Below are 26,840 nucleotides of genomic sequence, written 5' to 3'. Positions count from 1 at the left end.
GTATTCATGGTAAGACACGAATATATGTTTCATAAATTTCTCATTTATCTTAAGAAAAAGCCAACTAACTGAATCAAAAGCCTTCTTGGCATCAAGAAGGACAGCTTGTAAATTAGAATCTTGAATATGACTGATATTATGGATAGTCCGTCTAATGTTGTCTTGCGTTTGCCTACAGCCGAATAAACCAGATTACTCTGAGTTAACTGGTTCCAGCATCATCAATTCAAGCTTTTTAGACAGAACTGAGACAAATAGCTTATAGTCCATATTCAGGACGGAGATTGGTCTATAAGATGTGTAGTCTTGTTTATTTTCCCCTCTTTTGGAATACAGAAATAATGACTTCTCGCCACGAGGGTGGCAAATCTCTTCTGTGTAAAACATAATAAAATGGTGACAATTAAAAAAGTTGTTGCCTGAATAACATATACCATTCGGAATGAAATCTGTCTGGTCCTGGTGATTTATTCGTTTTAAGCCTGGATATTGCTTTATTTATTTCCTCTTCAGTTATATCTGCAGTTAAATTAGCACCCAGGTATCAATCACCAAAGGGAGTTTTAAAGAAATGAGAAAATAATAAATTTTAATAGGATCTACAGTCTGTGATTTAGTATACAGATTTTTATAATAATTTTTAAACACTCTCTGAATATCTTCTGACTTAAATGTGTTTTTATATCGGGTCTTGTATCTTCTGTATCGTCAAGTCGGCTTGTTGCTTGCGTAACATTCTGGCAAATAACTTCATGTCTTTGCCTACAGACTCATAATATTTTTGCATTAGGAACTTTAGTTTTTTCCTCAATTTCCTGTGTATGTAGGTTATCCAATTTAATTTTCTATCTATTTGTAAGTGTGTTAACTTTTTCAAGCCCACATTATTTTTTATTTGGACATAATAGCTATTATTTTACCCCTATTTTTCCCCACTTTACATGCATCCCATAATATAGTAGGTGGGACTAATCCATTATCATTCTGCTCCACATATTTATCTATTTCTTCTATAAGTTGTTCCCTAATCGCTCTTTTATTCAGGATGCTAGAGTTTATTCTATACATTTAGAAAAACTGATATTGAAGCATGATCAGAAATATCAATTAATCCTATGGTGCAATTTGTTATTCAGAATTTGTCTTTTCGTAATGCAAAAAAAGTAATCACTTCTTGGACAGGATGTATGTGGGATTGAATAATGTCCATATTCTCTTTGTCCTGGATGGGAGTCTCTCCATACATTAATCAAACCTATTTCTTTTAACATTGTGTTTATCCGTTTCCAGAATGGGCTCACTAGTTAAGAGGAAGAGTTCGAAGAATCTAATTTAAAGTCTTATAAAACATTAAAATCCCCCTGCCGATAAAAATGCCCTGCGATTCAGATGTTATTAGATCTATCAAAGTCTTAAAAAAAGAACATTTACTTCCTGGAGGTGCATAGACATTAAGAATAGTGATTAAGGTGCCCTCAACTCAACCTCATCATTATGCCTCTGCCCTGTCTTTTATTTCAGCAAGGTGCTCATATACATTTATTTTTTATTCACGAACCGGAGCTCATCCATGCACCCGCTACCGGTACTGTAAATTTATCTATTTTGTTAAAAAATTATGTACTGTCATTTTTGGAATTATTAACAAAAAGTATACTACCCCAAACTGAAGACCATTAGATTCTGTGTAGGCTAGGTCATGTCTATGATTGTACCTATAAACCTGCATCCCTCCAAAGTGATTTGTCTTTTCTCTACCTGAATGCATACAGTAATAATCAGAATCTGACTATCAGGGCCAGGATGAGTTTTCTTTCTGATCTAATGGAGTTTGTTCTTCAAGAACTTCCATACATGGCCTCTGTAGAAGAGCATCTGCCATTTGCCATAAATATAATGTCAGTGCAGATGATTGTGTGTCCTTTGTCTCTTGGATCTATCCTTCAGAAGCACCTTTACATTCTGTTGTGTCTGAACAACATTTCAGCAATTTCCATGTGTGCAGCTTGTGGCTTGTCGTTTCAATTATTACGCTTTGAGATTTTGCCATTATAAAAGACACACACTTACACAGCATGCGAGTATCCTCCATGGAAATCGAAGCCTGTTACAGCAGGAGCACAGTCCAAGTTGAGTTTTCGAGCCACTCTGTTCAGATTAGGCAGATGCAAGTGCACACACCCCACTGGCAACATGCACGGTTGAAACATGTACACGTTTCCAAAATCGTTACGTGGAATCTGCAATAGACACAAACACACACACAAACACCAATCTTTAGACCTTTGTATTGTTCCTGCTTGCTTTAAAAGTGCCATTCACTTTCCGGCCCCCGAAAAGTCAATAATCATCAATCTTGACTACAGACCAGCAGCTCTGACATCCATCTCCCTCAGCGTCAGGACACTGAACTATAAAAACAAAAAGGCCCAGACACAGACACATTTTTTCCCCAAGCTCAATAACAACCTGGAAAACCTTCATTAACACCAACCCACACATGCTGAATGGCCACGCCATGTAGCAAACTCACTTTCTCTCACTCTCTCATCATACATTTTTCTTTATTCAACAACACATTTTTGAAAAGCTGTTGATTACAAGGCTTAGATCACGTGGACTCATGTGCCTGGCACGGGTCCCTTTGTATGAGCCGCCTCATAGAAGATTGTGGGTATTAACAGAGAAGTGTTATTTTTTTTGTAATAGCTAAAGAACAATAACTGCCTAAGCTGCTGTTAGGAAAAGAAATGTATCCTCATCTTCTGACCAATTAGATTGAAGGGTTCAACCACATAGTGTTGATCATGACACACTGTTTAATAAGTCTTTTCATCTGTATAGTTTAACTATTTTTTCCTTTTTTTCCTGTACTTGATTGTGATTCTATTGATTGTGATTGTGTATAAATAAATCTACTCATACGTTTACTCTTTAGTAAACACTGCATTTGTATAGATTTGTGGTGAATCGGGGGGAAATTAGACTAAAACAAAGTAGACACATGGAGAACAGATTCTACCCAGACAAAACCAAAATTCAGGCTTGATGTGGGAATCCTAGAGCACAGAGGCAGCAAATGTGTACCGTCTGTGCCATCAGTTAAAGAACTAACTGCTAAGTCAAATTCCTTGTAGGTGAAGGTGGTAGCTTAGTGCTTAAGGCATTGGATATTGGATTGAAAGGTCATGAGTCAAGGTCAAAATCCCAGTCACACCAAGCTGCCAGTCCAGGGCCCCTAACCCCAATAGTTGCTCAGTTGTATGAATGAAATATGTCACTCTGGAAAAGGGTGTCTATAAAATAATATAAATAATAAATGTAAATCTTACCTGACAAATATAATTATTTTGCTCACCTTGCCATTGATGGCTACAGGAGGCTGGTACTCCTCAGTTTGCCAGTGGCCGAACAGGGCCAGGTCCTTGTTCTCTTTGTTCTCAGACATCATCCTGGCTTTCCGGGAACGGTTCGAGCTGCCCTTTACCATCTGAACCAACAGGGGGATAAAAAGGCCATTTTAGCAATGCATCATGTTAAATTTGAGAGCAGGACTCAACTGTTATACGTGACAATCTTTTTCGGCAGGAATATACCTGCACTTTTTATTTCTTTAGCATTCTGACAGGTAAATTAACCATCTGATGGGTAGCAGAGTAATTTCTCACCTTGTAAGGCTCCTCTCCCAATCGAACGGTGCGTGCTTGCTTCAACCAGATGTCTCTGGAATGCAGGGTGTGGACACAGTCCCTGAAAATGCAACACAAACGAATCAATAGCGCTGACCAATACAATAAAAAAATGTGCAAGTGTGTGCTCTTCTATGCCATTATACACATATGGGTAAAAAAATATATATCTAATCGAACCCTAATTACACTCCTAAATCGTTCTGAAGGTTTTTAGGTATCCAGGTCCATGAACTGTGTTCTGATACCAAGTCAAAGAGTCAGGATCTGTGCTATAACCTTGACTGCACACATCTGAAGGACTTCGCCGAGTCACATTCCCCAGCAGCCCTTGCACACACACACACACACACACACACACTACCGTGAATAGACAGGTTCTCCTCGACAATAGCCCAAAATGGTGGCAGTGGTGGGGTACAGTGCCTCGTACTTCAGCATATGCCTCTCCAATGCATACAGAGGGTGGTTTTTATACTCCGATATGGATGTTGGCAATGGCTTATTCATCAACGTCTCCTGCAGCTATAATGGAGAAACAAGCATATGTGTAAGAAAAAAAAAAAGAGTTAGGGGGAGGGGGAGCATATAAAGAGAAATTGTAAAGTGTCTTTTTTTGTGGTTTTAAATAAAACTGTATTTAAAATATTCAATATTTCTTACACAGCCCTATTCTAATGTTCATAACACACAGGCATTTTATAGGAAAAGTCATTTAAAGGTTACACATTATGTGTTTTATCATAAAGCAGGGATGGACAACTTTCATAGTAATGAGGACCAGAATTTTTTCTCCTTACCAGGAAGCCAGATTATTTTACCTTTTAAATCTGAGATGGGAGCAGTTCTGGCGTCACTGGTGTATCTTTAATATTTTTCTGTGTGAGCAGTGGTGTGATGTTGATTTACATTCAAATGCTTAATAACCGGTTTTTAGACCAAACACACCAAACACATGGGTGCCCCCTTAAACTTTTTACAAATTTTGGTTACATTTCAAAATAATGTGCATAATACTACTATGTTTTAATTACTAGGGTGACTGGCAGAAACTAGTGCCCTCTCCTGGTTGGAGGATTAACATCCTAATACGAAAGCAGTCTTTTCATTTTTCAGCGATCAGACTGACATGGTCCCGAGGGCCGTATTTAAAGATATTGCAAACCACCAGTTGCCCATCTCTGACATATATAATGTATGTGTGTATGTATATATGTACATACGTATATACACTATATAGTATACATACATACATACATACATACATACCGTAATTTCCAGACTATTAAGCGCACCCATATATAAGCCGCACCCACTGAATTGTCTACACTAATGAACTTTACACTGGCTTTAACGAAAGACACGTTACACACGGTGTAACGGGTGGAATATGTTGCGCTTCCTTCAGGAGCATAGCGGTATTTTGGGAATAGCTTGGCACTGCATTTTTCCGCTATTACTGCGTGAGACTGCGGATTATGTCCATATTATTTTCTGGTGCTCATTTCTAAGTTTCTTTGACTAACCCGTAACGCTTTTGCCAAGAATAATAAAAAAAGCATGAGTTTTGGAAACCTGTCTGTGCTTATATGATTTCTGTTGCAACTGGAGTTAGCGAGCTCTCCCTTCACCCAGACTCAACGCGCTACAACGGCTTGTATCTAAACAGTAGCCTACCAAGAAAGTCATTGTTCACTGTCTTCCTCCTTCCTTTCACAACTATTTCTCTCTGGAGTTTATCTTTTGGCAGCGTCATGCTTAAAAAGTTTTTCTCCCGATGCCGTGCAGCTCAGAACACAGGTGAGGTGCGTTTTTTTCGTTTCCGTTCGGAAAATTTCATTGGTCTAATGTTATGCGGTTCAGTTTTTTGGCTTGAAGTTTGTGAAACCGGGAAAAACCCAGGAAAAAATCATAAATAATCCACTTTGTTGTTTAAGCCGCGGGGTTCAAAACGTGGGAAAAAAGTAGCGGCTTATAGCCTAAAAATATGGTAACACACACATACATACATATACATATATATACATTATATACATATATATATATATATATATATATATATATATATATATATATATACACACACACACACATATATATACACACACATATACATATATATACATATATATACATATATATATATATATATATATATATATATACACATATATATATATATACATACATACATGCATACATACATACATACATACATACATACACACACACACACACACACACACACACACACACACACACACACTATATTGCCAAAAGTATTCACTGCCTTTACATGCAAATAAACTGTTGTAACAGTCAATTCTTAATCCATAGGGTTTAATATGATGTTGGCCCACCCTTTGCAGATATAACTGCTTCAGCTGTTCTGGGAAGGCTTTCCACAAGGTTTAGTTTTGGATATTTTTAACCATGCGTCCAGAAGCGCATTTGTGAGGAACGGGCCGTCCCCAAACTGTTGACACAAAGTTGGAAGCATAAAATTGTCCAAAATGTCTTGATATGCTGAAGCAATTACAGTTCCTTTCACTGGAACTATGGGGCCGAGCCCAACTCCTGAAAAACAACACCACATCATAATCCCCCTCCACTAAACTTTACACTTGGCACAATGCACAAGTACTGTTCTCCTGGCAACCGCCAAACCCAGACTCATCCATCGGACTGCCAGACAGTGAAGAATGATTCGTCAATCCATAGAACACATCTCCACTGCTCTAGAGTCCAGTGGCGGCGTGCTTTACGCCACTGCATCCGATGCTTTGCATTGCACTTGGTGATGTAAGACTTGGATGCAGCTGCTCTACCATGGAAACCCATTCCATTAAGCTCTTTACACACTGTGCTTGAGCTAATCTCAAGGCCACATGAAGTTTGGAGGTCTGTAGCTATTGACTCTGCAGAATGTTGGTGACCTCTGTGCACTATGTGTCCCAGAATCCAGTCTAACACTTTGTGGCTGAGTTGCAGTCATTCCCAATTGCTTTCACTTTGTTATAATACCACTAACAGTTGACTGTGGAATATTTAGTTGCGAAAATTTTATGACTGGACTTATTGCACAGGTGGCATCCTGTAACGGTACCATGCTGGAATTCACTGAGCTCCTGAGAGCAACCCATTCTTTCACAAATGTTTATAGAAGCAGTCTGCATGCCCAGGTGTTTGAGTTTATACACCTGTAATCATGGAAGTAATTAGAACACTTGAATTCAATAATTTGGATTGGTGAAAATACTTTTGGCAATATAGTGAATACTGAACTCTTTGATGAGGAAGAAAATAGTGGAAACCATATGCAATGCCCTTCTCTGTCATTCGATCTCAACTCGAATGAACATGTATGGGAGATGTTGGAGCAATGCACATCACCATCATTATAAAAACACCGAGGTACAAGCAAATATCTCAGAACAATGATCAAAGTTCTGGCTCATAGAGAGCCGATGCATTAATTTTTTTCTAGACACTTTTTCTATTTTTCTATTAAACCGTCACCCATTTGTATTCAAACCAATAGATGATTCATACTACATCCCCCATCTAGTGTGCATACAGTGACCCGAAAGCCATTTAGAATTCAGGCTAAATAACGAAACCCAAACCTATTAAGCAATTCATGGAGTAAAACTAAATTCTTGTCATCTTGTTGTACCTCTTTGTCTTCTATCTGCTTTTGTTTAGAATCAGGACACTCGAAGAAGCCTAAAGTCTCCTTCCACCACTCTGAGTCGATACGCCGTTTCCGTGACGACGTGAGCCAGGTGGGGTCGTATCTGCTGCTCACGTCTTTCAGGTAACCGTTATCATCTATACCCACAACATACGTAATTGGCTGAGTGGCCTGGTTGGAGCAGAGCTTTGGGTGGTCCACCCCTTGATCGACACCAATGCATATCCATTTCTTTGCCTCTTTCAGGTACACCTCAATCCATTCATCATTGCCTTTTCCCTGCCTCTTTCTCCTCCATTGCTTTTTGCATACTAGCTCATCTTCTTCTTCGTCGTCATAGTCTTCTTCTTCTTCATCTTCTTTTTCCTCCTCCTCATCCCTCCTGGTTTTCTTCTTGGTCTTGCTAGAACGTCGTGAAGCCTGACTTTTGCCCTTTTCTTTACCCTTTGACTTTTTTGCATCAACCAAATCGTCACTGTCTTCCTCACTGGTCGGCTGAAACTCCTCATCATCACTAAGCTCCTCATCCCCGTCACTGCTCTCCTCTTTATATGACACTTTGGATGCAGTACTTCTTCTTCTGGTATTTTTTGGCCTTTGTCCATCTACTTCTTTCTTTTTGACCTCTCGATCCTCAACATTTCTTTTCTGTCTCTTTCCTCCTTTCTTTGGCTGCCCCTCCGCACTGGAAGATGGGCGTTTGGACCCCAGGGAAATTTTGGGTTCTGGTGGCTTTTTATCAGCTTTATTAGATTTGTCTTTAGAAGGAGGACTTCTGGAGGTCTTTGCTTTACCCTGTAAATAAAAAAGACAACATACTTTACTAGTTCATTCATTCTGAAATGCATTACAAATTCATGTCCATCAAAACACAAACAAACCTACCGTTTTTGTTGTTGGCTTGAAGGATATTGGCTGTAGTGAAAGCACCAGTCGACAGTAGAGGCGCAGTGACCTCAGCACCAACAGGAACAGCTAAGAAACAATGACATATTTTTATTTTAACCTTCTGCGTGTACGGTATTCTGTAAATGTACCTCAATATTTTCAGCAAGGTCTGGGTGACACGAAAGGTCTCTCACATAGGTCATCTCCTGATGATCACGAGCAGACAGACTTCCCAAACGTCTCTCAAGCAGCTCTTCCAGTCTCACATCCTTCTCTTCAGGAAGAGCCGGGTTTAGTGTGAACGTCTCCTTAAACCTGTGTGTAAATGTAGAAATTGCTTCTAGATATAATATTATAAAAACATGTGATTCCCAACACTGCCAGGCTTAAAGCTTATACTAGTTTGGCATTTCCTATTTTTCTCCACCACACCCACAGGCTGCTCTCATTTTTTTTTTTTTTCCTCTGTCCATAAAAAGGAGTAACATGTTTGGACGTTAAAAGGAATGTCTGGCTCCCAACTTGTTCATTTGCCAATTTCTAGCCACTAGCTAGCCCTATGTTGCACATGACATCTACCAACCACGGAAGGTGAAGGCTAGCGGGACACGTAAGCCAGCCAAATATGGAAGAAAGCACTAACCACTCTCTTCCACATTTGAGGTGACTAGCTCTGTTTATAAGACAGTACTTCATTTGTCTATGTTTACACACTATTGCCTTTAAAAACGTCCCTTTGCACTGCAATACAGCGCTCCCAGCGTTCCTGCCACTTCTGAAATGTGTCTTAGAAGTTTTATTTTTGAAGTGTGTCAAGCACCTTCTGCAATTCGCACTGGATCCCTGCAATGGTGTCAAAACAGCGACCTTTGACCTGGGTCTTCAGTAACGAGCAACAGTATACAGCATTCTATTTTGCCGATTCTGAAACTATAATAAATGGACATTTTGTGCCACCCAGTTGAGGATGAGTTTCCTTTTTAAGTCTGCCCCCTCTCAAGGCTTTTTCCTTATACAATCTCAGGGAGGTTTTCCTTTCCACAGTCACCACTGGCTCTCTCATTAGGGATACATTTATAAGGAAAAACTTATCGGAACTAAACTCGAACTTTATCACCTATTTATCTCTGTGAAGCTGCTTTGGGACAATGTCCATCGGTAAAAGCGCTATACCAATAAAACTGAATAAACAGAATTGAATTGCTATCCTGGACTCCTGGCCACTGATTTTGGCATCGTTGGAATTCATACTTGATGATTAGGAGAACACTTTTTCTTGGGAATTTTGATTTCAACTGACCACTTTAGAAGATCCTCCAGATAGACGGTGTTGATACGTTTTTTATAAACTGTGGTGAAGTGGGGGGGAACTAAAGACAAAGTGATGGCCAATAGGTCAGGCTCACAGCACAGGCGGTTCCGGAACAGTCCGCTAGCCAATAAACATAGGAGATGAACCTGAGCGACAGAGAAATGACAGGAATGTGATGAAATCTCAGGCTAACTTCGTTCATAAATATATAAAAAAAATGGTCATGACTTAAAAGTCAAATACCGACAAGTCATGCACAAATATGTATGCGCACACACCCAGAGGTGGGAAGTAATGAAATACAAATACTTTATTACTGTCCTTAAGTTACTGTACATAAGTAAATGTCTTGTCATTCAAAGTTGTCATTCACTAGATATCAAAATGTGAAATTTTGTGAAGGATGTGAGTACTTTCGCCACCTCGGCACGCACCTTGTGTGTATCCATCTGTATCTCCTTGGTGAAACGTTTCATTGCTCTGCGCAGGTACATCTCAAACTCAGCTTGCTTGTTTTCCCTGGAAACAATCAAGATCATCATCACTGAAACCTACACATTCTATTGGCTGATGGTGTGACACGTAATAAAGATTTTATAAAATGTGTCAATTAGCTTTTGAGTACAACCTTTAGCGCACTGGAAATCCAGACTTTGCATTGAACATGTGTCCAGCTATTGCATCACAAGACATAAAACCCAATCATGCTCTAATATGCAAATACAGACCATTAAAATCACTGATGGAATTTGCATATATATATAATAGTGGCTAGACGAATAGATTTCCTGATGAAGGTAGACAGGTGATTTATTATTCAATATATTTTTTTTTAATGGTTTTCAGAAGTTTGTGTGACTTTAATCAACCCAATTTGAACTCAATGTTCAAAGAAACACATTCAGAGATGCCTCATTAACCAACACACGCACACCCACCGACTCTCACCGACTCACACCCACACACAAACATGCACACACAAACTTTTTCTGTCTCTTGAGCCTGGCCTCAGCTGTCTCAATCTCAATCTCCACAGGCTGAGAAGGAACTGCAGGTTCTTGGTCTGCCTCTTCTGCTGGTCCTAATGGGCCTGCAAGTTCTGCATGTAAAACACACACAAACACATATGCTTGAAGAACACTGTCATCTATTTATTTATTTATTTTTACATAAATGTACACACACATACCTTCCACTTCCTCCCAATCCTCGTCTTCATCACTCTCCTCACTCGTGTTATCGTTTTCTTTTTTCTCTTCTTTTATGTTGGAATCGTTGCTCTTTAGCACAGAACTCTCTGGAAGTGACATGCTCGAATCTTCAAAAATGTCCTCGGGCTCTTCTTTTAATGGCTCGCTGAAGTATTTGCTCTTCTTTCCATCAGACGGCTTCCGTGCATTTTTCGATGCTTGGCCTCTGGGCTTGACAGCCTTTGCAATAGTTTTGGCTCTGGTAACCTTGTCTGCTAAACACATGCATCAGGAATAATAATAATAATAATTATGTTATGCACCATTATTAGTATTGCATATTCTGAACAACAAATGCTGTAGGTTAAACACTATAATAATCAAGGCATTATATTATAATCACATTTCTGTGTACTTTGGAAAAGTATGTGTGCGTTAAAGTGAGTCATTAGACGAGTACGGTGTGAGTAAGAACATGTTCTTTTGAAAAACAGCATGGCTGGGACACACCACTAATAAAAATCTTGACCTGAGAACAACTAAAAGGAGTTGTTTGTGTAAAGAGAAAGTCACTCTGAGGAGATAATTATTTAGAATATAAGCAAGTTAAAATAGGAATCATTTAGAACATGGGTACTTTGATCTGTGCAATTATTGCTGTGTTCACATAATAAATATGTATTTAAAGTGCTAGGTATAAATGAGACTGTAGTGTCTTTTTATATTAATAATTGAGCTGCCCTTGCACCATTGTTAATATATAATCTAGGAAGAATGTGGATCGAACCACAATGGAAAGAAGGTCAGAGGATAACGGTGACATGAGGTCTAAAGACGGTCGAAGGCAGCCGGATGTCAAAGGTGGTGTGAGATCCAAAAGGGTTTATTGGGTGCAACAAGTGATGTGTGATACTTGAATTGTATAAAAGAATGTGAAAAGGATTGTGGCCAATGATACTGTGCATTGTGAATAGTGAAGTAACTATGAACTCTTTATAGAACAATGACAGATTCTGCTGTTACATACTATAACTTGCAACAAATAAAGTAAAACTCAGTACCCAACCTTGCAGAACTACTGAATTTTAATCTATTGATGGTTATAGACACCATCTGTTATAATACATGACTATATATATCAAATGTTAATATTCCAATATTTCTTGTTATGTTGGTTTCAATATTGTCAATATATTGCCAATGGACCGTGTTGTTATATATATATATATATATATATATATATATATATATATATATATATATATATATATATATATATATATATATATCACTGCCATCTCTCTCTCTCTCTCTCTCTCTCTCTCTCTATATATATATATATATATCTATATATATATATATATATATATATATATATATCTATATATATATATCTATATATATATCTATATATATCTATATATATATATCTATATATATATATATATATATCTATATCTATATATATATATATATATATATATAGTTGTGTATACAGAGATGGGCAGTGTGTATTTCAAATATAAAATAGGATTTTGTCATTTATATTTGAGATGATTGATGAAAGTGGCTTCATATTTTGTATCTAGAAACTTTAGTGTTTTGTATTTTTGTCATTTTAAAATACTGTAAAATACTTTGTAAGAAGTCTACATGATGGCATCATAAAGATGCGTCCTCTAATTGGTGCCTACTCAGTAGTTCGCCCAGACTTGTTGAGATCAGAACAGAAAATTTGTCCATTTGGAAGAAGGGGGTGAAGGAAAGAAACTAAAGGCTCTCAGATTTAAAATAGGTGTCCAGTGATTACTAAATAAATATTTTATTTATATTTTATTCTAACCTTCACACTTTATCCAACCCTGTGTGTATAGAATAGATTGTATCTTACCCCCCCTCCCCCGCCCCATGTTAAATAAGATCTCATGAAGACACGCCCATTTCCCCCAGTGGGCGTATTTCGAGTCCTTACTTAACCTCCAGAGGGGGAACTCTGATTCAATTACAGGCGCCGGAACGCCACTTTAGTTCTGGAGCGAGGAAACGATTCACTTCGCACGCACACAGTGTGCACCAGTTACTCTCCTGCCTCCCCTCAGATCCACAAGAGCAGCCATGCAGAAGTGCACATCTGCCCCGTGCAGCTGCAGAAATAAATAAACAGCTGCAGGGCTTCGAAAAGTCGAACACAGCCTTAATGTTACTGCTGCATGGAGCAAAGTGAAGTTTAACACCACGAACCGCTCTTTAAGTCTGTTTAACTCTAAACTAATGTTGGGAAAGAAAGAAAGAAAGTGTGTGAGAGAGAGATGGGTGGATGGTGGAGGTTGAACTTCCTGTCTACCTTTGATGGCCCGCGTTTTAGGGGCAGTTTTGCTCTTCTTCACCGCCTGATTCTTCTTCTTCGCGGTGTCCTTTTCACTCACAGCAGCTTCTGCCCGGCGTTTATGTTTAGCCATGTTAGCTTTCCGTGCCCCGTTTCAGTTTAAAATAAATTAAGATATAAAGTAAAACAGCTCGACGTGTTCAAAGTGCAGGAACCGCGCGTGTGTGTGGCTGTTTGTGTAACTTCATTCACACACCACAGTTACACAAGCATCGAGCGTGTCTTGTTGAATAACACAGAAGCGTGCCGCTAAACGTCACTTCCGGTTCGGTACAAAGCCTGAACGTCAACCCGCGTTTTATTTAAGGTGTAGTGCACTCCAAAGGATACATATGCGCCGTTTAGTTCACACTCAGTGCTAGTGCAAGTGTTTAAAAAAGCGAGGTGTTTATAACACCGCCACAATGGTGACGTCAGAACTCAGGGGCTATTAACACTAGAGTGCGGTGTTGTACATCATTTTATTTCATAAATTAACCTTTTTTACTTAAATTTGTGGTGTGTACGGACGGTTCTAGGGTAAAACGCTGTAAAAAAAATGTTTTAACTAACTATGTCTGAAGCTGAACATACAGTGCAATACAGATATCCCACAGTGTTCTCAAATGTTTTCAAATAGTTTCCATTGAAATCAAACTTTTATCTAATTAAACATTTTATATCTGACCCTAATATTATATTATATCTAGTAAAAATAACAATAATAATTTTAATTCTATTCTAGAGTTATTCTAGAATAGAATTACAATGAATATTGTAATTGTAATAACTCTAGAACTCTAAAACTGCAATTAGTATTATTATTGTAATTGCAATTCAATTCTAGAGTTATTCTAGATTAAAAAAAAAAAAACAATTTCATCCGTGTTACCTTTATTGATCAATAATCCAGTACTAGTCTCATGTTCGTCCAATGAAATGCTCTCTAGAATGTATAAGTCCCGCCCACAGGAATGTTTGTTTTTGTAAAGTGGCAGCATTTGATCATAGTTACAGCTTCCACTTGTATTTTTCTTTCCCAACCCTTTTAGATGAATTAGCTCTCAGTACTACAGTTGTGTATCAAATAAATTGCAGTGTTTTGCTGTTTCATGAACTACAACTTCGATTCAGTGAATTATGAATGTACAATTCAAATTATGAAACCAAAACCCAAGTTTTTAACACATTTCTCTTCTGTCTATTTACTCAGTCTTTTTAACACTAAATCTTGCTACATTTGGCAGAGATGAAACTTTTGTGACATGACAATGGTTAAACTGTTTATACGTCTCAATTTAAATATCTGTTTGTGAGACAAAGCAGCAGGAAAACAGCCAAGAGAAGAAAGTGTGAACACCCACACTTCATTTTTCGGGCAATTGAATGAATACTTGAACGCTTGAAAGTTGCAGATCAGACCTTTTGAAGTATAAATAGAAGTTACTTGATATACAGTGTTATACAGTGTAATTTTCAATAAAAAAAGCTTCACATTGGATTCCAGTTCACAAAATGAACTCGAGTCTTGTTTGTGACATTGTATAAAAGATATAAAAAGAGAAGTGTTAGAACATGCAAGAGCAGGCACACATTAACCCTCCTGCTTCAGCTGCATTGCTTTGCAATTTCATCTTTTCTTGTCAGATCTAATTACCTCAAGGTGTCTCTGGGCATTATATACTAATGATGAAGCAGTGATCTGAAAGGCTTTATGTATTTGGTTTCTGAAAAAAACATATAAACAGACAGGTTTGTGTAATAGAAAATGGAAAATACTATGGATGAATGAATATTTGCTATGCACATTTTTTCATTCCTTTAATTAAGAAAAATAAAGAATAAAAGAGAATTGAGTCAATAATCATTGATGAGGTGGTTTCTAAAGCCTGACAAGAAACAAAAATTGACTTCCAATCTTTTAATAACAGTGCACTGTGAAGTGGTTTATTGCTTCTATACCACATTCAATGTTAACATTTTTATTCATCTGATAAAGGGCTTATACCTATTTAAAAATCTGTTTATAATAAGTTTAAATATGGAAAGGACATAAAACAAGCAAGTTCTTAATATTACATTTATTACAGCATATATTAACAATCATTCCTTCCTTTTTTTCGCTCTCTCAATATGATATTATATCCAATTAAAATAATCACTCCAGTTCTGATTATGTCAAGGTGTCTCTGGGAATTATATACTAATGATGAAGGATTGATCAGAAAGGCTTTGTATAGTTACATTACATACATTACAGATTCTATTAACAATCGTTCTCTCACATTCTTTCATGTTTTTTTCATGCGCTTGAGCTTAATAAGACAAACAAAGCAAAGCACACAGCTTGTTTTTTTATTCTGTGGGGGAAAATGTTGCAGTTTTTCACCTCAGACTGTTAAAAACCTCTGACAGTAGACATTCCTACCAAAATTGTAAAAATAAAAACTTAATAAACAATCACACATGCTTTTTTTCCCTTTCAAATCCGTTTAAAGGTGAAAAATCTAATATACATTTCCCCATGAATTGTCTGTAAAAACAAAAATGATAACAAATCACCAAAAGAGCATTCATATAACCCTGTGTCTTCTGGCTGTAATAGAAAATTTAGTAACACCTTCTGACTGGTAAGATTCGAGAAACTTGAGTGCACTGTGGTCTTAAAGCCTAAATAAAACATTTCATTTTAATGTGGTAAAAAAAAGAAGAACATGCGTTTGAATGGTGGGGCTACAGCAGGAAAGATCTGAAAGCAAAGTTTCCAGTCTGTCGAATAATGCTTTACACTTCTGTGCTCTTTAAAAAAAGATTTCAGTGTTGGTTCAAATGCCATAATGTGTAAATATCAGAGTCATGAACCCTCCCACTGCACTCTAAAGTAATCCACCTGAACAGATGAGCGGGTGAATGTCATAAATTATGTGCAAATAAATTGAAATCCCCAGTTGTGGCTTTAGTGCTAAAAGCAGTGTCTTTGTCTGTTAAACTAACTCTCAGTGACATGAATCAGCTCCCTGCAGGTCTGCTTCACCGAGCCTGAGGCTGCACCTTTACTCATTAAAAGCTCAGCAACAGCCAGTGAAGTCTATTAGAATTGGTGTGTGTGTGTGTGTGTGTATACCTGGTGTTGCTGGATGCAAATGAACATCTGTCTTTGTGCAGCTCTGCAGCAGATGTCCGGCTCCTGAGAGTGTGTGTGTGTGTGTGTGTTTGTGTGTGTTAGGATTACTTCAGAGAGCTGTCTGTAAACTCGACTGGCAGCACAGTTTCACACAGTCTCCCTGCAGCAAAAAAGCGCCCGTTGGGCATCTGGACCCGGACTCGTGCCAGGACGAGCGTATGTGTGTGTGTGTGTGTGCGTCTTTTAGTTGACAGGTGAAGACAGCTGTTTGGCAAAAAAGCCACCAGACTCAACTCTGGCCAGTCTCCATGACGACGTAGGCTCCCAGCCCTGCATGGCTTCCATCCCTATATGAAACACGAAACTATCAGATAGGAATAAAAAGCCATACAGGACAGAGAGCAGTTCTGAGACCACATGAGAGATAGAGAGCGAGAGAGAGAAAAAGAGAGGGGGAGGAGGAAAAAGCACAAAGTCAAACATTTACATACTCACATTATTTATGCAGACTATCCATATGTTTTATTGATTTAGACGTGTTCACCGTGTTATGACTCCCAGAAAGATGACTGATCACAGGCAGTTCTTTAGGACAGGTCTGAAGAGATTGTGCTTTACCAGAAGGCACGAAAGAACCACTTGAAAACACTACCCTACAGAAAACACTATCTTTGCAGAAGGGTAGGTGGGCACACAAGGGGGCACTCGATGGCAGATATCACCCCTGAAATAATTTGCCTCAGTTACTACTCCAGTACTGCCCTCTAATCTCATATAATGTATAAATGAACTGTAATGAACTGATGTTATGGCGTTAAAGGATAGCCATTATGTTGCCATTCTTTTTCTGACTAGGATGATGTAGTTGATTGGGATGATAATGATGACTCTCTAGAGTACAGTACATTTGCATACCTTTCACCTGAAAAACATGGATATGCTGTGCCTCAAAAATTATTCAAATCGACTGTAAATATTTTAACAATTAAACTTTACATTTAAGCACTCAATTATCTGACACCTTCATCCACTTAAAAATAAAACAAAATACAAGTAAGAAGCTGATGGTTAAAGGTCTCACATACTTGATTGGGATTTGAACTTACAACCTTCCTTTGAGTAGACCACATACTTATTCACTGATACAAGAAAAAGGTTTTTATTTAATAAATTATTTTTCCCTTAGAGTCATAATTTGCATTCTAATTAATTAGTTCGTGAGACTCTATAATATGCCCCATGTCTACAAACCTGGACTCGCCCCTATGCTTATCCAGATAAGAAGTCACCTGGACATGCTAACCCCTAGCGGCGAATTTGTGTATTACAATGTCTCCTTAAAATCCACATGGACATAAAACTAATTAGATTCGTATACCTATACACATGGACACAGACATGTCCGACAAAAAGCACACCACATGTCCAAATAACCTTTCTGTCCTAATACAAAGATATTATATACAATGTCCTATATTATATATGATAATAGTGTAGTAGTGCGTTTTAGACGGTCAGCATCCTCACTGGATTTTTCCCAGTCCTACTCACCGTGTAATGAGACGTCCTCGAACTCAAGACATGACTAGTCTGTGTACGCTAAAAAATCAAGAGATGCATACAGTTGATGATAATAAAGCCTATTGTGTCGAATGCGACATTCCTGCAATGAAGACAGATGATGGAGTGCATTAATTCATTCATTCAGTCATTCATGCATGCGCATGCACACCGTGATTGAGTGAGCACCTGTTGTCTGTCTGCTTGTGTCTCTGTCTGTCTGCCCTCAACTGCGAACGAAAATGCTTAAAAATGCGCAAGGCGCAAAAGAAGCGCAAAAAGGAGCGACAGACGCGTGAGACAAAAACAGAGAAAAAGTGTTCAGAAAAAGAAATCTGCACCTGATGGAATGAAATCTGTTGCCATTTTGCCAGGTGAAGCACGCTAAATAGGGTTTAAAGAAAGGCAGAAAGAAAAGAAAAAAGATGCGTAATATGGTCTGGTCTGGGGCAAGACGGCCGGTTAGGTGCCTTCTGCGTGCCAGGTAAAGGGAAAACCCGCAAAACCCGCACATTCTGCACGTCCTCGACTACAGGTTTAACGAGTCGAGTTTGATTGTGCAAAGAGGACAATGTGCGCAAAAAATAAATAATAATTAAAAAAAAAAAAAAAACAAGAGAATGTCCCGGTCCCGGTTACAGCAGTGACCGGCGGAAAGGAGACATGGCGCAGGCGAGCAGTCCGCGATGGACTGATGACGGATGAGTCACCGGGTCCGGACCCGCGAGATGCGGCGCGTAAACTGGGAAAAAAGCGCACCAAGTTGAAAGTTTAGCCACGCAGCAGGATTCCTGCTGTCCCACAACGGCTTTAGTGTCCATGCAGTGCGCTACGGGGTCCGTCTGAAACCCGGCAAGGACACAGTGAGTAGCTTCACTTGTCCTCGTGTGAACAGGGCCAGGTTTTAAGCGGGCCGGCTGAAGATGGAGCTGGAGCTGCGGCTGCGTGCGCCTCCGGTCCATTCTCTCGCGCAGACAGAGAGGAGGAAGACTGTGGAAAAGGCAAGGCTCAATCCCCCTTCCCCGCCCCTCTTCTGGACAGCCAATAGCAGGACAGCACTGGGCCACGTTCCAAAAGCGGACACCATCGTATAAAAAGTCGTGTGGTATGTATGGCGTATATTAGTGCTCCTCTCTCATGATGGATTCAGTCCCGACACGCACGTGGTAATCAAAGACAGCTGAAAGTGCGTTTTTTTGTATCACACACCCACTAAAACCCACTGAAAACACCTTCACCGAGAAGCACGTGCTTCACCTTTTCATATTCAGCTCACTATTTTCTAGAATCACAATTAGTAGTCTACAGTCAAGTCAAGTTTATTTCTATAGCGCTTTTCACAACAGACATTGTCTCAAAGCAGCTTTACAGAAATCAGCAGTCAAGGTGAATGGTGTGCATTTATCCCTGATGAGCAGCCATGGAGACTGTGGCAAGGAAAAACTCCCTTAGATGTAATGAGGAAGAAACCTTGAGAGGAACCAGACTCAAAAGGGGAACCCATCTTTATTTGGGTGACATCAAGAGTTTGATCATAAATCTTTCAACAATACAGAACACTGGAGAGTGAGAACTAACATGAGTACTGGAGTATAAGATTACAAGTAATGTTCTTTCTACAGTCTTATACAGTCTTTATGGCTACTGAGCTCAACATTTGTGATCAGCATCTAATGCACTCTGTAGGTCTGCACATTTTTTTTGGTGCTCATTCTTAAACAGAGATCCAGTTTCCATGGTAGGACTCATTTCTTAGCAGTGTATGAGTGTTGTGCTCCTAAGAGTCTAGCAAACACAAAAGTAGCTTTAACACTGTGAACTCCCAATGTTTCAGCATCATGCGTGCTGAAATAACAAACAATGCACGGTAATCTTGGAACCACTGGACGTCATCTGGAGGTCACAGAGGTTTTCACGTGAACAATCTGTTCGGAAAAAGCCAGGGACCGGAGTATTCATAGCCAATGGTAGATGATGTACACGCTTGTAAACTTGCGAAGGTGACTTCATCTTCGCAGGAACGTCCTACACATAGTTTGGAACGTTTTGCCATAGATACATCACTGCACAGTGCACTGAACAGCCAAGAGAACGATCAGATCGATGAGGCACATCGAATCCAGACACATTATAGTCCATAGTGAGAGGGAAACACACCATATATGGAGATTCAAATTGCAGTTTTATAAATCTGTGTACTTAACCAGGTACCTTTTGTTTAATTAGACTTTTAATCTTTGGAAATCCTTATCCCACTTCATTACTACTGTTGGCTGGATATTTTTGGCTGGGGGTCTATTTTCTACTCATTTAGTGACACAGGAGTTTAAAAATTCATACCTTCCTCCTTCTTTATATGTGCTTTATCCTGGTCAGAGTCATGGTGGGTCTCAAGAACATTGAGTGCAGTGAATGATAGTCGTTTTTCCAGGCACCATAAACAAACATACATATATTTAAACAATGATTCAGACCTAGAGGTAATTCAGACTCATCAGTCCACCTACCAGCACGGTTTTAAGCCTGGAGGCCTTCACATTAAGACAAGAAAAGTGCGTTAAGATCTACACAATTGCCCAGATGGCACTTAATAAAATCTGGTTAGTGTTATTGTCTATTCCTTGGAGTAAATGGAGGCTGATAAGTTGTGCAAAAACCCTCAGATGGCCTTCAACAGGGCACCTATAAGATACATCTATGAGATATAAGGGGCAATTCATGTTGGTATAAACTAGATGTGCCTAATTAAGTAGCAGTGGTGTGATGTAAATATAGGAAATCAATATCTAGAAGCCAATAAGCTATGAAGTAATGCAATTGAGAGAAAGACAGCTGTCTACAGTGGAAGAAAGGGAAAAACCCACCGCAGGGCACAGTGTATCCCCTCCCCCTCCTTGGCACATTCCACAGTGTTTCCTTGCGCCCCGTGTCCCTCTGTGCCCGGAGTTGCTAGGTGCTGAAAAGTTCAGCTCAAGCTCTCATGCGTCTAATATCATCTTCTAATACGTCTTCTCATACGTCTAATATCATCTAAGTGCAGATGATGGACAAGGCTAAATAAGTGCCACCTTCAAATCAATACTCTAAGTCTAAAAATAGCCTTATTGAAAAGTATTATATGGATTTGACATGTGAATAATATGTGCTCATATTGAATACATGCGAAGGGGAAATCTAAGTGTAGATGAAATTAAAATGTGAGAAATTAACATGCGGAAATAAAGAAATCGTGTGCAAGAAAATATATAAAACACATGAAGTTGATAAAATCTAATTTCACAGAATGTAATTTTTCTTTGTGCAATTGTGTTGATTAAAATATCAATATTATGATCAAAAGCCAACCAGTTTAGCATTTTGCAGAAAACATGTATGGAAAAGAGGAGGCGGTGCAGGTCCATATGCAGAGGTTTAATTATTTTCTCCAGACATTTGAAGCAAATGTCAAATGATGTCACCCTTTCTATCTGCCTCCCCCTGTCTGGTGGTTCTGGTCTTGTTCCAGCTCAAAGTAATTGTTTAGACTCATAAAGGGAGCGGTGGAGGAGGCCATGTTGGCTTTATTAGTCATTTTTTGCAGATGAAAGAACATATTTTCAATAAGTTTGCACAAGGATTCCATCAGCCTTGTATGAGTGTGTGTTTTATTCTTTTTACAGAAGTATGCCTAGTTGTAAGGGTCAACCATTGCATTATTTCACATCCGGTTGATGAGGAAGAAGAACTGTACACAGGTCTGTGAACACTTCAGGTAAGGGGTATCATTAGGGCTTGGTTTGGACCAGTGGGCTGCCCTGAGGCTGGAAGACTGAGCTGAAGTGTGTATGTGTATGTTAATAACACACACACACGCACGCACACACACACACACACACACACACACACACATGCTGCACACTAAGGAGATCTCTGGGGGCCTCTGCCAACTCAGAGCTGACCATTCATTGCATTGGAAATGATGTCACCTGCTCTTCCTGACCATGAAAAGGAACTACTGCAGAATGCTGAGGGAAATGTCTGGCAATTTAATGAACCCCTCAACCTCACACACATACACATACACACACACACACACACACACACACACACACACACACACACACACACACACACAGGGCTGGATGAAAACCAGCTTATATGTGCAAATAGAGGCACACTAAAGGGCAGTACACTTAAAGGAAAAATCAAATTTGCACGAGTTCCCAATAGGGCTTTAACGATCGGACGTATTGAATCAATGAAATTTAAGGGCACTAAAATGCATCACAGTTCATTCTAAATCTAGTACTGATTATAATTAATTCTAAATAGATTAGTAGCCGAAAAAAGAGATCTGTGTAAAAAAAAAATTATCTAGTGTGTACATTGGACAGTAAGTATATACTTCATCTCTCCATCTTAATCACTGTCAAATCAACAGTACTCTGAGACTCTGATATCAGACATGTCTAAATAGCAGATTCAGTGAATCCTTTTATGTATTGAAATGGTGGTGCATCATATGATATTTACACCTCTCAGTCCTACTAAGCTAAAATCTAGTAAAGAACGTATCCCTAATAATAAACCTTACCCTGTTCGATAATATCTAACATCAACATACCGTAATTTCCAGACTATAAAGCGCACCCATATATAAGCCGCACCCACTGAATTTGACAAAGATTTTTATTTTGAACATAAAAAAGCCGCACCTGTCTATAAGCCTCAGGTGTCTACATTTAAACTAATTAACTTTACACAGGCTTTAACGACAGTGTCTGTTACACGGTGTAACGGGTGAAATATGTTGTGGCTCCTTTAAGAGCAGAGCCGAGACCGAGGAAGTTTCTTTGACTAACCCGTAACGCTGTTTCCAAGAAAAATAAAAAAGCACGAATTTTGGAAACCTGTCTGTGCTTATATGATTTCTGTTGCAACTGGAGTTTTAGTGAGCTCTCCCATGAACCAGACTCAACGCGTTACAACGGCTTGTATCTAAACAGTAGCCTACCAAGTAAGTCATTGTTAACTGTCTTCCTCCTTCCTTTCACAACAATTTATCTCGGGAGTTTATCTTTTGGCATCGTTGTGCGTTTGAAAAAATACTTTTTTTCTCCCTTTGCCGTGCAGCTCCGAACACAGGTGAGGTGCGTTTTTCGTTTCCGTTCGGAAAATTTCATTGGTCTGATGTTTTGGGGCTCAGTATTTTGGCTTGAAGTTTGTGAAACCGCGAAAAACTCAAGAAAAATTCATAAATTAGCCGCTTCGTTGTTTAAGCCGCGGGGTTCAAAACGTGGGGAAAAAGTAGCGGCTTATAGTCTAAAAAATACGGTATATTTATTTAAAATATAACACAACGGTAGGTAAATATAATAAAAATATACAAAAAAGTAATAATCAACTAATAGTCAAACTGGAATACCATATAACTACTGACAAACAGTTTGGGGTAGCTGGATGGACCAAGCTGGATTTTTTGTTTCATCAGGCCTGGTCAAAAAATAATTAAAGTCTTTCTCACTCTAAATCTTTGCTATAAATATCTGCCATAGTTCTGCAGTTCTTCAGAGATGAAACACAGGCTTGCTGACGAGGTTTAGGAAGCAATGTGACTTGCTGTACTCTATAAACATGACAAAACTTCGCCATGAAGCTGAACACTAACTTTCCCGGTTGCAGCAATTGTGTGCACCAAAAGCATGATGGTAGAACGTCCTGACAATTTCAAACGATATAAATTAAAAATAGTTCTACTTTGAACCTTAATTTGTAAATATTGTTTGTACTATGACTGAGATTTAAATTTTTCTTATTTAAAAATATTGAAGTGCACAGTTTAACAGTACGCCAAGATTTGTATTGCATTTATTTAAATGATTTTGGGTGTGTAATCCTTGTAATTTGCAATGTTCTGGTTTACCATCTACATTTGGCTAGGTGAGAAAAATTCTGTGCATTCAGCTATTCTTTAAAATTCTTTTTTAATGTAGTATAAAGTCAGCATTGTAATATATATAGACATGTATATGTATACATATACATGTAGTATAAAGTATAAAAATTTAGAATTAAAAGCAACTTTCATTCCTTATGATTTAATTTTTTCCCAAGCAGAAGCATGCCTTCGTTATAGTATTTTTTTTATTATTGATAATCAATTTGATTAGATTTGATCAGCCAGTCAGTGTAATACTTTACTGTTTCTACTCGGTTACATCATTTGCACTCACTGATTACAAGGTCATAAGAATTTAAGAGCAAAAGATAGTGTACTCAATCTGAATGATTCAATATGTACTGTATATATTATGTAATATGATATTAAGAAATGATATCTGCATGCTCCCATGCATGAAAATCTTTCAGTAAATCCCATTGGCTTTATTTGGGATCCTGCAAGACCCACCTAATCTTCAGACATACAGTGAGCAGAACGAAATTCTTCACAGAGCTGTCGCAATTCACTTCCCAATGAAATGTGGAAAAAAAAAAGAAATCCAATAACCTATGAATGTCTGGCTCACTAACGCGTGCTCATATTCAACAAATGTGTGGGTGAGCTTAATCAGATCTGTTACTTTAATTGTATTGCCTTCATTCACAATATCACTGTAAGGTAATTTGTATTAAATGTTAATATTTCAGTCGTATGAGGATGGCAGTGAGAGTAAAACCAGAAAGGGTAGTCCGTACTGGTGTAATGAAACACCATGGCATGTGGGAAGAATAGAGAAAATGACACAGGAATGGCTTTAGGTTCAAACAGCCAGAGAAGATGCTAAATGGAAAAATCAATATAAAACATGGTCATTTATCATGATTTAAATCTAAAGCTATTCAATAAGAAACCTGGGACCATTTTACATTCAGTTCTACTAGTAAGTAATGATTTCATTATGGTGCAGTAATGAAGAAAATAATGACGTGTTCATTAACAGGGTCTGAGACATATAGAAATATCCATTAATTATGCTTATAATAATGGATGAAGCATAATTTATACAGAGTAATTAAAAAATACTTAGCCCGGAAACACTAAGACGATAACCTAAGTGGGTTACTGATTAATAATGCAAATTAAACGGTTTATTTAAAATTATATATATATTTTTTACATTACAATCACATTTTGAATCACTATATATGGTGAAGAGCCTGTCCCTATATTAACCTATATTTTAGTCAATAATGTACATTTTATAATTTTATCTTCCTGCGAGCCCCCAATGTTTGGTCAAGGTTACGTTGGATTTGGAGTCCTGCCCCGGGAAGCCCCCTGTACACAAAACGAGATACACACTTTAAGGAATGCCAGTCCATTGCTTGACTGTATGTAGACACAGTATATTTACATGCTTATTCCGTCCTGGAAAATTTTAATCTAGACAGTCTACCACCCAACATTGATTTATGGAGTTTGGAGAGAATCCACACAGACACTAACCAAGGTCTATTAAGCTGTGAAGTGAATGTGCCACCATGCTGTCTACAAATTACATAAACATAGTGTTACATTTTTGAATGAGTCTAAGTTATTATAATTATTATTATTATTAAATGGTACAAAATTATAAATTAATTCTATTCTAAATATTAAATATTAAGAAATATTACAAATAAATTATATGTTTATGTACATATTCTTCTACAACTACATATAACTAATCTACACACGTTTGTTCTTAATAGCTGCTTGTTTAGTGTTGTGCTATTGTCCTTAGCATGTGCTTCAGTGGCTCAAGCGCCTTCAAATTTCATACTCATCAATGCTGTGTGAAAACAAGAGAAATTGAAAATGAGATTCAAGAACCTCACAGTAAAATGTTAATACAAACACTAAATATTGTCAGAGACGGAAAAAGCAAACCCCCATGGCTGATTCGAGTCAGACACGGTATGGGAGTTAGATTTAGACTCAGCACCTCTCTGATGATTGTGAGTGGATGTACCTGTGTGTGTGTGTGTGTGTGTGTGTGTGTGAGGAAAATGAGGCAGAGGAATGAGCACCGAGCTCATCCGACGTCCAGAACAAAAAAATTGAGGAAAAAAAAAAAAAGCGTGAACGTCATCTGGTCTAAAGCGGGGCACCGTGGCAGAATTCTGCGCTCAGCTCTCTAACTGACGCTTCAGCACAGGACCACAAAGAGACGTGGAATTAACCAGGATTTAGACAACAAAAAGCCTACAGCCACCCTGCTGCTCTCGCTTTCTCTCATACACACACAGGTAGTGAAATGAAACACACATACACACATACAAACACACACATAAACACACATTCCAGAATAACTGATTCAGCAGCTAAAGAATTTCTGATGGAACAGCATACACAACAGTATTATATACACAAACACACACACGGAAAGAATAAGCACATCATAAATAACTGGCTAAATAAGATTAAATAAGACATTCTGTTTAATGTTTATTTTTCTCACACACACACACACACACACACACACACACACACACACACACCAACACACGCACAGAAGCAGACACAAACACAAATATGTTCCTGCAGCATGACTGAACACCACAAAGCACTTAAAAAACGATTATTCCATTAATATTCACTTGAATGGTTAGCTGATGTGGGTACATTTCTTTTGTTCCACCTGTTTCCTTATGAAATTTGCAAATGAGAATTTGAATAGAAGTTTTTGACGATAATTTCAGCTTCAGCTACTCTTACTTACCATAAAATAGCTTCACGGTCAGCAACATTGAAAAGGTATGAAATTCACATATGTATCACCTCATAAACAAGAGTTGAACCTAAATTCTAATCTTTTTTTCAGAAAATTGTATTAATTTATTCTCAACAGTTTATTATCTTAATTTTGTAGCGTTTCTCTTGGCTGCACTGCTTCCAGTACGTGTATGTGGATGTTAGATTTTTTGTCAAATCAGATTTCAGCCTCATGTGCTCCATGTCAAACTAATCTTCCCAGGGCCTTTAATGTCTGTTCTGCTGGCCCTTTTACCTTTGAGAAAATTACCAACAGGTCTGGTTCTTCAACCAATCGGATTTCA

At 38.3% G+C, this 26,840-nt stretch overlaps 1 protein-coding gene and 1 long non-coding RNA gene across 4 annotated transcripts in view; both read right to left on the bottom strand.

Annotated features, from left to right (window-relative positions):
• xpc (xeroderma pigmentosum, complementation group C) overlaps nt 1-13,419 on the bottom strand; it is a 17,294-nt gene extending 3,875 nt beyond the window's left edge. For 2 of the 3 annotated variants that reach the window (XM_046871770.1, XM_046871768.1), the window contains exons 1-12: nt 13,118-13,419; nt 10,773-11,048; nt 10,568-10,682; nt 10,018-10,102; nt 9,572-9,729; nt 8,466-8,586; nt 8,269-8,358; nt 7,366-8,178; nt 4,054-4,214; nt 3,669-3,750; nt 3,359-3,490; nt 2,071-2,240 (exon numbers count right to left, since the gene is read on the bottom strand). In XM_046871770.1, coding sequence (XP_046727726.1) covers nt 2,071-2,240; nt 3,359-3,490; nt 3,669-3,750; nt 4,054-4,214; nt 7,366-8,178; nt 8,269-8,358; nt 8,466-8,586; nt 9,572-9,729; nt 10,018-10,102; nt 10,568-10,682; nt 10,773-11,048; nt 13,118-13,232 — 2,318 coding nt within the window. In that variant the 5' untranslated portion in view covers nt 13,233-13,419. The remainder of the gene's footprint in view (nt 1-2,070; nt 2,241-3,358; nt 3,491-3,668; nt 3,751-4,053; nt 4,215-7,365; nt 8,179-8,268; nt 8,359-8,465; nt 8,587-9,571; nt 9,730-10,017; nt 10,103-10,567; nt 10,683-10,772; nt 11,049-13,117) is intronic. The other variant, XM_046871769.1, reaches the window with a different exon arrangement.
• Nucleotides 13,420-15,472: 2,053 nt separating this feature from the next.
• Nucleotides 15,473-18,767, bottom strand: LOC124400139. Its single transcript, XR_006928328.1, has 2 exons — nt 17,814-18,767; nt 15,473-16,609 (listed from the first exon to the last, which is right to left on the bottom strand). It is a non-coding gene; the product is annotated as an uncharacterized LOC124400139 (long non-coding RNA).
• Nucleotides 18,768-26,840: the final 8,073 nt, after the last annotated feature.

The sequence above is a fragment of the Silurus meridionalis genome, chromosome 17 (assembly GCF_014805685.1).
Source record: "Silurus meridionalis isolate SWU-2019-XX chromosome 17, ASM1480568v1, whole genome shotgun sequence".
NCBI classification, from domain to species: domain Eukaryota; kingdom Metazoa; phylum Chordata; class Actinopteri; order Siluriformes; family Siluridae; genus Silurus; species Silurus meridionalis.
The sequence above is the reverse complement of the archived record's forward strand: the minus strand, read 5'-3'. Positions and strand labels throughout refer to the sequence as shown.